Source organism: Ambystoma mexicanum, chromosome 11 (genome assembly GCF_040938575.1).
Source record: "Ambystoma mexicanum isolate Mex_15411 chromosome 11, UKY_AmexF1_1, whole genome shotgun sequence".
NCBI classification, from domain to species: domain Eukaryota; kingdom Metazoa; phylum Chordata; class Amphibia; order Caudata; family Ambystomatidae; genus Ambystoma; species Ambystoma mexicanum.
The window spans coordinates 1101309764-1101323170 of NC_090934.1; the positions used below are offsets into that span (position 1 = coordinate 1101309764).

The 13407-nt window shown below is 41.8% G+C and overlaps 1 protein-coding gene across 10 annotated transcripts in view; it reads right to left on the reverse strand.

Annotated features, from left to right (window-relative positions):
• Window positions 1-13407, reverse strand: part of HERC1 (HECT and RLD domain containing E3 ubiquitin protein ligase family member 1) — a 3379312-nt gene that overhangs the window by 1248508 nt on the left and 2117397 nt on the right. For all 10 annotated transcript variants that reach the window (XM_069624399.1, XM_069624403.1, XM_069624396.1 and 7 more), the window contains exon 46: window positions 1220-1272. In XM_069624399.1, coding sequence (XP_069480500.1) covers window positions 1220-1272 — 53 coding nt within the window. The remainder of the gene's footprint in view (window positions 1-1219; window positions 1273-13407) is intronic.

Sequence of the window (13407 nt, forward strand, 5' to 3'; positions counted from 1 at the left end):
GAACGTGCAGTAAAAATCTGAGGATGGATGCCAGGGGTGGGGCTTAGGGAGAGGGCAGTCATTGGCTGGGGGCAGTATGACCCAGAGACCAGTGATTGGTTACTACTGAGAAAGACAGATCAGAAACGAAACTGATTTTTTCTATACCGAGGATTCCAGCCTGACGACGGGGAATATTCATGAGCATGTGAATCCATGCCAGACCCCATGCTGGAGAAAAGTTATTCCATTACGATTGGGGAAAAATAGTAGAGGAGGTGGCAACCTATGCTATTTACAAGGAATATTGTAAATTGGTTTATAAGATGGAACAGGTCTAAAAAAACATACTAATTTTTCCGTGTCCAAGAAGGAGGTTATTGTAGCTCCGTTTTCGGTTAAATCAATTACCAACACTAGAGAGAGTGAGTAGATTGAAAGGGGAAGAGGAGAACATGAGTTGTAGGTCGTGTGGTTTGGAGGAAATGAAAAACCATAAAACATCTGGTCATGAGTTGTAGTACTATGATGGAAGATCGGAAGAAATGTCTACACATGACACATGGCAATGTAGCCTGGTGGTGCATTTTGATGGGTGGTCAAGCGCAGGGTCGAATTCTGGCATTACGTGATCTTCTTTATAAAATCTTGGAAAAGCTAGGAAAGGCCGTATGTGATCAAGATAAATAGAAAGGTTCATTTTGTGTAGATATATTTTGTATTGATTGTGTTTATTTAATATGTATTTTTAAGAGATATATATATATATATACACACACACACACACACACACACAGTGAAACATTTTTATTCAGCATTTTTATTCGGCATGTTTTGTGAAAGATTCTTATTTATACATGGGAATGATAACACAAATAAAAAATAAAAAAGAACAAAAAAAACTAAATTGTGTTTAGGCAGAAATACATCTTAAATCTTCAGTGGTTAAATATTAATTTCTAATAAACTTTTACACTCAAATGAATCACCCTTTCACATACATATGTGTGATCTAAGTAACTTAATAAATCAGCATTTTTCTTCTCACAAACTAATATTGACAAGGCTGTTTTCTTATTTAATAATGATCTTTAAGCTTCAGTTAAAACTGAATCAATGTCCTTTTCTTTTAAGTATCAAAATATTATTTGGCATAAGGCAGACTACCCAAATTCCCAAGACTCAAGGTACTCCAAAGCGTCTGTGATAAGTTACAGAAACAAGTATATTGGTGCTGTACCTTCATAAACACTGTCCTGCTTGCCAATCAAATCTGGAGCTTGTCCTTTGTATCTGCAAAAAACAATGACAAATTTACACAGAGAAGTGGGTGTAAATATATTGCATGCTGTTACAAGAAAGTATTACATAGTTAACATGACAAAATTATGCACGAAAAAACAAAAAGGGTATGCAAGTTCTCAATAATTCAATGCATTATTGCAAGCATTGGTATTTCAACAATAAAAAACACCTGCAAACGCAATGGATTAAGACAATAGAAAACCAACAAGTAGACATGTTATCTGCCAAATCTCCATTTAATAAAATACAGTGTGTGATAGTTTAAAAATCTGTTGGTCAGAAAAAAAGAATATGTTTAATCCACATGACCGCCCTGTTCCCCGTAACATCTCTATAGATAGTGTGCAACAGTTATCATGACACTTGTAGCAATACAGCCTTCTCAAACTGTTCTAGTGCTTCGGCTCCCCAGGGCTAGTTAGACACATTATTTTCAGGTGTCTTTACAGTAGGTAAATCTGGATCTAAACAGATGGAAGTTTGGAGGGGGCTTGAATCGACACATTGGGCCCAACACTGTTACTTAAATGCAAAAGAGCCTAGCCATAATCACAGATCCAGCTCTCTCAATATCAGCAGTGCCACCTTATCTAATTCTTTAACGCCATCTTTTCATAATATAAAAGACCCATACAGTGATGGCTCTGGTAAGGTCTGTGTGTGCCATAATTACCCAGTATTTCTTTTATACCTACCTCTTGTGCATATGCTCCTTAACACAGAGCATGTAGTAAAGGTTTTGCTTAACAAATGGAGTGCTCAAAAAACGAATGTGTCATTTTTTAGTTATGCCTTTTTTTTTTATCTGTGAAAGCAATGCATTTGATAGTATTGTGAGAGGTTGTTTGAGGGAAAAACAATAATTGATCAAAACACAGTTTAAATGTGTATGTTTCTTGTGCATGTCTTAATCAATGAATTGTTTGTTTTTCAATGGTTTGAATAAACCAGATTAAAAAAAATTAAAAAAAATCTTTTGTTTTTGTAAAACAAGCGGGGCTAATTTAGGTTTCATCAAGGGTTCTCACCGACTATACATGTTAGTGATACAATTGACTTCCATGATTTGGCCAAAGGCAATAATGCAGTAATGTCTGACATCTCTAAATATGTACATTTAGGGGTGTCAAAGAAAAAGTGTACATTAACATTTAAGTATTTTGAAAGGTATTCCAGCAATTCAAACTATGAACTTATGTGAACCATAGAACAAAAATGTACTTTAGTTATGTTGTCATCCATCCTCAACAACTGCCTCTGGATTCATGTCAGAATTAGCCCTCACATGGAAAGGTCTGTGACAAAGCACATTGCTCAATTCTGGAAACCAGTAAGGCAGTGACCCAGGGAGCCTAGTGCCACCCCGAGCCAGTGGATGTTTGCCCCAGGGAGGCATGGGGTGGATCCCAGGGTCAGTTTGCCCTTGTTTTAGCCACATGGCATAGGAGTCACATTGCATCAGTCCAGGTCAGTCCCAGCAATCTAGTCCATCCTCACAACACTATCCCATCAGGGCAGGCCACCCATAAAGTGATAGTCCCTTATCAAACCCCCTGGGTTAACATGTAGGGTAATAAGGTACCCCATCCCAATTGAGAGAGCCATCAGTTCCCTTTAACCTGCAGCTCCAGAACAAAAAAAGCTGGCTTTCTCTTCAAAGGAAAACATTTTCCTTCAGCAGATATTGCTAGTGCGCATGAGAACACTTTTTTAAAAATGTTATTTTATTGGTAACATCCGCAGTTTATTATAGTCACGTAAACAGTCTTGAAGCCTTCAGAATACAAACATTATTGCATATGCACCGTATTCTCATGTACACCTTCCCAATTCCAGATATAACAGAAAAATAACAGAAAAAACAGTACAAGTATTATCTCAATATATCACCGTAGCTGAAAACCCACCTTTTAAATAAACTCACATATTGTACAGTTTCTGTCAACTGTCATGGTCTCAAGCAAACGGAAATATCCACACTCAGCATCATTACGCAATCTTCCGGATCAGTTTTCGGTATTAGAAATTGGTCTAGGCTGAAACCATTTGTTCTGAAAGAGGAAAAAGCATTAGAATTGCTTTCTGGTTTTGTGTCAGGCTATTTTGCTGTTAATAAGGGTTCGGCTGATAGTTTAATGGTTTGGGATGCGTTTAAGGCCTCTGTTAGGGGCCAATTGATTAATTGGACATCTAGAGTGAGGAAGGAAGGGGAGGCAAAAATGATAAATTTTGAGCTGGATCTGGGTAAATCACAATCAGTGTATGCTCGTACTGGATCAGTGAGGGATCGCTTAGAGATGGATAGGTTGTATGAGCAATTGTGTTTGGAGTCTGAGATTCAAGCGGACCGTGGGACTTTTTATTCTAAACAACTCTTCTGGGAGAGAGGGGATTCTGGGAGTAAACTGCTTACGAATAGGTTGAAGGGTTTGTGTGAGAGGTCTTTTGTCCAGAGATTAAAAGATGAGTCTGATAGGATTATTGTGAAAAGGAAGGATATTGGTGAGTGTTTTCGCATTTATTATGAATCTTTATACTCTGAAGAGCATGTGCTGTTAGGAAGTGATCTGGTGAAGTTCTTTGAGAAGATTGATGTTCCTCGACTGTCTGATGAGGCCAGAGAATTTCTGGATGCTCCTATTTTGGTGGAAGAGGTGATGGAGGCCATTAATAAAATGAAGTCTGGTAAATCACCTGGCCCAGATGGACTGCCGACTGAGTTTTACCAATCTTTTGCTGAACAGTTAGCGCCGGAATTATGTGAACTCTATAATCAGTTTCTTATGGAGGGTGTTTCATGTCCTTCAATGAGGGATGCAGTGATTACCGTAATCCCCAAGGAGGGGAAGATGCACCGAACTGTTGTAATTATCGCCCCATTTCACTTTTGAATGTGGATGCAAAATTATTTACGAAAATGTTGACTTCCAGGTTGGATAAATATATGGGTTCGTTAAATGGTAGGTCTCAAGTGGGTTTTATGAAACAAAGTCATGGATGTGTCAATATTAGGACTCTCTTGGATATTCTGAATTTGTCATCGGCAGGACTTGATTTAATTTTCATATTTCTTGACGCTGAGAAGGCATTTGATGATGTGGCTTGGGCTTTTTTAAATTTTACTTTGGTTAAGATGGGTTTTGGTCCCCTAGTTATAAACGCTGTTGGGGCATTGCAGTCGGGTATTAGTGCCAGGGTCTGGGTGAATGGGGTACTTTCATCTTCTTTTAGATTATTTAAAGGCACACGTCAAGGATGTCCACTATCGCCTTACCTTTTTAATTTGGCTCTTGAGCCATTTTTGTTATATATTCGGCAGTCGGATTGCCTATCCGGTTTTAAAGTCGGTGAAGTTGAAGTTAAGGTTTTGGCGCATGCTGATGATATAGTTATTGTTCTTGGTAATCCGGTCGAAGGGGGTAACATCTTGAAGAATATGATTTCTGAGTTTGGTGGGCTCTCAGGTTATAAAATTAATTGGGAGAAGACGGTTGTGTTTCCAGCTCGAGACGCTCAGGTGTGTAGACGATTATTAGATTGGAATTGTAAATGGGAAAACTCTAGGGTGAAATATTTAGGTGTATTTTTGTCTAGAGATGTGAAAGGTATGGCGGAATTCAATATAGATAAAGTTCTGGAAAGCATGAGGTCTATGCTCCGTAGGTGGAGTAGGCTCTCTTTATCCATCTGGGCAAAGGTTAATGCTATTAAAATGGTGCTCCTACCTAAGGTTCTGTACATTATTCAGTCGCTACCTTTAAGCTTTACTAAAAAAAGGTTTGGGCTGTGTGGATCGGGTCGTTCAGGAGTATCTATGGGGAGTTTCAAAGAAACCAAGGACACCAAGGTATTTAATGGTTAGGAGTGTACATGAGGGGCGTTTTGGTTATCCTAGCATTGAAAATTAGTACAAAAGTTGTTTGATTAAAAAATGCGTATCCTACTTTTCGCTGAATGAATCAGACGTTCCAGTTTGGGTTCAGATAGAAGAGTTTAAGATGAGACCCTTCCGAATTGAATCACTGTACTGGAAAGTTACCTAAATCAGTAAGTACATTGCAGACTGTCCTTGCTTCCAAAGATGCAGTCACATCATTGATTGTAAGTGGGGGGCAGGGACTTCATTTTTATGGGGAGGCCTCCATTTGGCAGAATCCGGGGTTGCAGATCAATAATAAGATGTTATGCTGGAGGAGTTGGATGAACAAGGGTATATTGCTTATTAGAGACGTGTGGGATGATGACGGTATGATATCTTTTGAGTCTCTGAAGCAGAAGTTTATGCTACATAATAGGGAAATGTGGAGATATAGATTGTTGAGAGATTTGATTTCTGAGAGATTATTAATGCTTACTGACCCTTTGTTACAAAGACCAGAAAGGTGTAGTTTTATTGTAGTTGCGCCACGGGCAGTGTCTAGCTATTTGAGGTTGTTCCCGGTAGAAGAGAAATTTAGATCTTAATGGAATGCTCTTCGACTTATGTGGTGTGCTGAACTGGGTGGAGATATTTCTATGCAAGAATGGGAGGTTCTATGGATGGTTCCAGTTAGGATGAAAAGTGATCTAAATGTACGATATATTCAATAGAGGCTTTTGGGGCGTCTGTTTTGGACTCCAGTTAAAATGCACAGCTTTGGCTTAAGGGAGGATAGTATGTGTTGGAGTTGTTCTACTGAGGAAGGCACCTTGCTTCACATGTTATGGGATTGTTCGAGGGTTAAAGGTTTTTGGAGTGAGGTTTTGGATAGAGTTGATTTGGTCGGGAACATCTCTTTTCCAAGGACACCATCATCAGTTCTTTTGAAATCACCACTGGGCACTCGTCACTTCAGCTATGTAACTCTGTGTTGGGCTAATAAGGTGTTTTTGGTGGCGACTCGTCAAATTTTACGCCTCTGGAAGACGAGAAAGGAACCAAGTATTGATGAATGGTTATCGCATATGCAGTTGCTCTCAAGATTTGAGAGGATTAAGTATTCTACTTTACATAAAGAAGAATTGTATAAGGAGCAGTGGGAGGCTTTTAATGAGCTCTATGTGTGAATTAAGTGCTGATGGGCAATGGTTTTTGTTTCGGAGTGGTTAATTTTCTGTTGTGTTCTTTTTGTTGTGTTTGTCTTGTGTTGTGTGGTTGTGTGTTTGTGTTTTTTCTTATTTTCCTCTGATTTTTGGCTAGTTATTTCAAATTAGGTTTGTTACGATTAGTAGAGATAATTGATTGATCTTTCTTATTTATGCTGTACTATTTGTATCGACTTGTATGATGCTTTTTTTTCATTTTATTTGTAGTTTTCCTGTTATCATAATTGTTGTTTTGGAATGATATGTATTTCTTTTGATAAATCTTTAAATAAAGTTGTCAAAAAAAAAAAAGAAATTGGTCTAGTCAGATAAAACTGAAATGGTTGACAAATGCCCTTAGGTCCGCCACTATGGCACAAGATGAGTAAAGTTAATTTCTATAGCCAATATCTTGGTCATATCCTAGATCCATCCTTCCGACGCTTTGAGCTAATCCACTGCAACAGAAATGGCTCTTTAGGCCACTAATAAAGCCAGTCTTATGCATTTAGTAGCATAGATCTCATGTTCCACAAGCAGCCCCAGCAGGCAATCAATTGGAAACATTGGTATAGTATTCTTTATCATTGCATTCAAAATATGAAGAACCATTGTTCAATAATCCTGTATAAATGCACAAGATAATGTCATATGTATAAAGTCAAATTCTTTGCTCTGCATTTAGGGCAGCTATCTGATTTTGATAGTAAGCTTAGGTTTGACCGGGGTAAGGTATACATGGAGCACATATTTTGAAAGGCTATCTCAGGCTTAATTAACTACCCACCATATGTACACATATTTGCATCGTTTAATCATTCTCTATATCACAATTAAGGTCTGTACTCCATTTTGCCCAGGCAAAATGTTCTGGTGCCAATTACACCCGATATATATGTGAACACATCTTAGAAATAAGGCCAGTTTCACCATTACCACACCGGCACATGCACTAGTAAGATGTGATTGGGTGGATTAGGAACATTCCACTAATACTTCTGGAGTGCAGACATAATATTGAAAACCAAACATAGGTCTGTTTGAAGATTGGGAAAGAAAATCCTTCCTACTGGAAAATACTCCATCAGCTAGCATCTCAGCACACATTCTATGCTCATCTAACCCCACATTTCCTGCATGAGTGTATCAAGCGTCACTGGTTAGTCCGGCACATTATTAAAATGCGGTGAAAATAGGGTGTCATAGGGTGTCATCAGTTATTAATATTCCAATCTTTCTCCATGCCCGCTGTATTGTTGTGACCGGTTTAGCCTTAGTGAGCTTTCACCTCCTGTCACCTGTTAAAATCAGCTCTTAAATGCCCCAGCGCGACCATCAATTATTCTATCTGTACATGTGTAGGACTTCTCGCCAGCGCCCAATCAATGTGTTGCGAAATGTGCTTGACCTACTAAACGATAAGTATATATAATTGGTATTGCAAGCCCTCCTATTGTATATGGTTTATTTAATAATCTCTTTACCAATCACGGGTGTTTCCCATCCCAAACTGGTTTGATCAATGCACTCTTCAGTTTATAAAAAACAGTATCAGTAGGAGGATTGGAATTGCTTGGGCAGGATTATTGGAATAATTGCCCATCTACCCGTTAGTGATAGTGGAAATGTAATCCAGTGCTCCGAGTCCCATTCAATATATCCAGCAATTGGAAGATTAGTAAATGCACATAAATCGTCTGCATCTACACATACATGCACTCCCAGATAACACACATTTACAGCGAGTCATTTAAGTGTAGCACGTACAGGGGTCCCACACACTGCTGGTCTCAATTGGAATACAACAGATCTACCCCACTTAACAGTAGAGCCTGCATATTTCCCTGCCTGTTGTGTGCCCTTGTCAATTGTAACAAGATGTATTCGAATTGCTGGTTACCGTCACCTTTGGTGCATCATTTAACATATACAACAGAAGCAACCGGTCCCAACAACAACTCTTTACCCTCCCTAAACCCCACCTTCCACCACACCCCATGTTAGGAATTGAACACAGGAATAAACATCCAGTAATCACTTTCGAGACCATACACATTGAGCCAAGAATGTTTACAAAATATCCAACATTTTTAGATTTTGAGGCCATAACCAATACCAATAGTCATTGCGTAGATAGGATAACAATCAGGATGAAGAAGATCCTACAAGTAAGCCAGTTGTGCCGTGCATGTATGTTTATTTTACATTGACACAGTCCTTTTTTAGTTCATTCAACAATTTATTTTACAGGTCTTTCGATAAGCACGAAAGTTTTTTGGCATCAAACGGACAAAAGTGATTGTGAACGGTGGTAACACGGGTTAAGTGTCAACCTCTGATGTATTGAGGTTAAAACTCCACACTGAAGTACATTCCCTGTATAGATGTGATAGAGAAAGAACTATCAAGCAGGGAAAGTATACCTGAGGCTTGAAAATGGCCCCAGGGTTAGTTCACACAAGGTGTACACAACAGATATTTACACAACATACACAAGGGGGAAGATACAGTTGTGTCACGGGGATCGACACAGGTGTGTTTCGGCCAAAACATGGCTTGATTGAAGCCGGTCTATATGCTGGCCTTCGTCAGGAAAGGCACCATTGGTGGTGCTGTCCGTTGATTCTGTGGGTTTAAGAGAGGCAGTGAGGATCTTCAAAAAGGGGTGATTTAATTAATTTAGGATAGTATTAAATACTGGCCAAATTTGGCCATGGTGTTACATCTCATGGTGCAACTGAGAAACGGCTTACCTGCTGCTCCGGTGGCAGTGGCAAGCTGGGAAATATCCTCACGTGGTTGAAGGATAGTGTGTGCGTGATTGCACTTAGGAATATGCCCGAGAGTGCTTCAGGCCGACATCTCTCGGGTTCCCGCTGACTGTGAAGGGCCACAGTGGGTCCCAGATCTGAGAGAAAGAGAATATAGGATCAGAATGCATGATCCTGGATAAGGATTCAGAGGAGTGGATTCGATGATGGTGAGAGAATCCTACTCGGGGTAGACTGCCCTCGAAGAGTATGGTGGTGGGCGAGTACGTGCCTATGAGGTGTAGACGTCTGACCAGTGGTTCAGGTGGTCTGTGATGAGTACATCTCGGTGAGCAGGGTGGCTCCCACGGGGGTAGAATCGTTCCGGTGCAGCGGTGGTCCATGGGGGTGGAACTAGCCGCATGTCGAAATCCGGTGTGGCTATCGAGAGTGCGAGAGCGCGCATCGAGTAGCGCTGAGGTCTAGGCAGGAAAATGACCGGTGAAAAGACTGAAATCGATGCAGTGAGACCGAGTTGGGAAAAACGGCACGAGGGGTGTGGAGGACTTGGAGTGCCTGAAGGTGCGCGCATGAAGTGGCGCTGAGGTGTAGTAGGGAGCACTATATTCAATGCAGTGAGATCGTGTTGGGATCTGGGGAGTGAGAAAAGGCACGTGGGAGGTGCGAAAATTCGGGTAATTAGGTGCCTGTATGTGGCGGTGTGGACACCTGAAATGCCTACTTTTAGTTAAGAGTGGAGCCCGGCAGCAGGGTATAGTAAGTGCAGACTGGCAAGCCAAGTCAAAAAGGGGCGCGCTCTGGTCAACAATTAAAAAGCTAAGGTGCTGTTCCCTGGCTAGCTTACCGCAGTATGTCTGGCGTACCTCTGTATACGGGGTCCTCAGCTCGAAATGAAACTGTGAGGAGAATGCTGGCTGCTGTGTAAATATACATTTTACAGGCTAGCCAATCAAAAACGCGCATTGGAAGTACCCAATGGGCACAGGAAGGAGTTTGAACCAATCGCGTGTTGTCAAGAAGGTGGAGCATAATTGAACTACTCGAATGGTGGAGCATCATGGGATTGTGGTCCCAGAAACGGTGCTTGCAGGCTAAAGCAATGCTGAATGGGATGCACTGAATGCAAAATGTGGAAAAGGGTGTGTAGAAAAGGCAAACCGGTGGGCTCTGAGTCTGGTAGCATTTCATAATAGCTCCCTATTGTTTATTAATTATTACCAGCGGGAAGTGCGTTGTAAATATACATTTTACAAGCTAGGCGGCAGCCAATCAAAAACGCGCATTGGAAGTACCCAATGGGTACAGGAAGGAGTTTGAACCAATCGCGTGTTGTCAAGAAGGTGGAGCAAAATTGAACTACTCGAATGGTGGAGCATCATGGGAGGTGTGGTCACAGAAACGGTGCTTGCAGGCTAAAGCAATGCTGAATGGGATGCACTGAATGCAAAGTGTGGAAAAGGGTGTGTGGAAACGGGCAAACCGGTTGGCTCTGAGTCTGGTAGCATTTCATAATGGCTCCATAGAGACACCTATTGTTTATTAATTATTACCAGCGGGAAGTGCGTTGTATATACCGGTGCATGATCTGTCCAAACTGCCTATTGTGAGTGCTGGCATAATACAGGTAGAGAGGTCCACTAGACATGCTGTTGAGTACATACGCATCCATTCATTGTACGGGTCCATAAAATAAAAGGTTAATTAGCATTGGACATATATGCATGTCATATCACATGTCACCCGTGGTGGTAATTAATACATGTGTACACTTGGTGTTAACGGGAGCTGCATAAGTACTGATTGCCAGATGTCAAAACAATTGGTGAAAAAACCACAGTCCATGTGAATACATGTGTACACTTGGGGTGTTACATAGGTTCTGATTGCCAGAGATTAAAACAATTGGTGACAGTAATACAGTTGTTAATGTATGCAAGCTGAGATATCTATATAGGTTGCCCCTGGTGTCCCGAAATGATAAGAGGGTGAGGGGGTTTTTGTTTTTTAGAAATGTTTCCATTCAACGGTTATATTTAAACCGTGACGTACGGTGTCCAATTTGTGAACCCATTTCTGTTCCAGTTTTGTCAGAATCAAATTGATATCCCCCCCCACGACGTTGTGGTTGGAGCTGTTGCAGCACGGTCCATGAAAATTGTTCATGAGTATGGCCCTTTTTGGTGTAGTGTTCAACGAGTGGTTTGTCTTGGACTGAGTTCTTTATGCAGGACCTGTGTTCATTAATCCTTTGTTTTACGGGCCTTATTGTTTTGCCAATGTAGACCATGTCGCAGGGACATTTGATGGCGTAGATAACACATCTGCTCTCGCAGTTGGTGTGGTTGTTCATCTTCCATGTGAAGTCCTTGTGTGTGAAGGTCTTGCTGTTGGTGGTGTATTTACAGGCGACACAGTGTACACAACTGAAGTGACCAGTAACTGGAGGGATTCTCCATAGGGTTGCAGTCGTTTTCGTGGGTTCCAAAAATGTGTGTAACAAGGGTATCCCTCAGGTTCCTGTTTTTCTTGAAAGCGAACAGTGGTTTCTTCGCTAGGCTGCCCTCGTTCTTAATCGAATGCCAGTTTCTGTTGATGGTGCTCTTTATGAGATTGCTGACCGGGTTGAAGGTAGTTACACAGATAGTCCTGTTGGTGGGATTTTTTTCTTTTGCTGTCAAGCAAATCGAGCGGTCGGTGTTCTCTGCTCTCTTCCTGGCAGTCCTGATGGATTTTTTCGGATAGCCTCTCTGTCCTAGGCGTATTTGAAGTTGTTTTGCATGATGGAAGAATTTCTCTCTGTCGGTGCAATTTCGACGGATGCGAAGAAACTGGCCGTATGGGAGGTTGTACTTTAATCCTTCTGGGTGGTAACTCGTGAAATGTAGCAAGGTGTTTCTGTCGGTGGGCTTTCTGAAAAGTTCTGTTTTCAACCTATCTCCAGATCGATAAATATGTAGATCGAGAAAGTTGATTGCTTGGTAATCCCACTCGATGGTGAACTTTATGTGGGTATTCTGTGTGTTCAGCCATTGATGAAAAGCCAGTAGTGATTCTCGATTGCCTTCCCAGATCAAGAGCACATCGTCAATGTAGCGGCGCCAAATTTTGATGTGTGATCTGTGAGGGTTGTTGTTATAAATGTTATCTTCCTCATACTGGGCCATGTAGAGGTTCGCGACGTCTGGTGCAAAGGTGGCCCCCATACTAACGCCTTTGATCTGTTGGTACATTTGTTGGCCGAATAGAAAAAAGTTTTCTCCCATGGCTATTCGGATACATTCTATAAGGAAGTTGGTGGGTATGGTGGTGGTTGTGATGCCGGAAATGCATCTGAGGGACAGGGCCTCTGAATCCTTGTCCTTTTTCTGTTTTTACCGTGTGTTCTGTCATGTTTTCTGCCCAGGAGTCCATGAGGGACTCCTGGCAGTGCAGCTCTCTTTTGGTTTGGTGAACAGACCCATGGGATACCCTTATGGCACCCATGGGTAGGGGTACAACCCTGTGCCCCTAGTGTATGTTTTTGGGCACCTGTGGGTGGCCCACAGAGCAGGGTATGGGCTGGTGGCAGCTCCATGCTGAATTTGACAGGTGCTCTGGGTGTCCTCCATTTTGGGATACCCAGGCCCTGCCATTGGAATCAGTTGATTCCTGATAGGAAACAAGATGGCCCCTGTGGCCTCTTGCTTTCTATTGCCTGTTATCTTGTTTTTCCCAAAGTCCTGGGAAGCCCTGACTCTGTCCCTTCCCCCTGACTGGCTGTTGGGTGGAAGTTCCATATATGGTGTTGTTGTAAAGGCCCAGCTAGACTGACTGGAGCCTTCCCAGTGACTGTATGTTATGGGTACCTCCTGTGGGTGGGACCTGGGTGAATGGAGTGTGTGACCAATATACACTCCTTGTTGTGGTTGTCTGGTTTCTGGCATGAGAGACAAAGACTGAGACAGCCCTGCCCGAAACTGGCCTGAATGCAGTGTGTAGTGTTGAATGGCTGGGTACTTGTCCCAATCCACATTCCTTGTTGTGAGTGTCTGAAAGGGAGGAGTGTGGCCTGAATGCACTGTGTGCCTGATTGGCTGACTGACTGCATGAATGCCCTTCTGTGTGATTGGCTGCTGTGTGTGTGCCAGCAGTGTGGATGAGAGACAGAATAGTATATCTGGGGACCTCTCACCACTGGAAATTGTTCAGAAGCATTCAGAAGCTGAGTCTCCACTCAAGAGTAACTGGATTTGCTGATCCTCGACGTCCAGCTGGAAGAAGAAGACTTGCTGTGGCATTTGCTTCGACG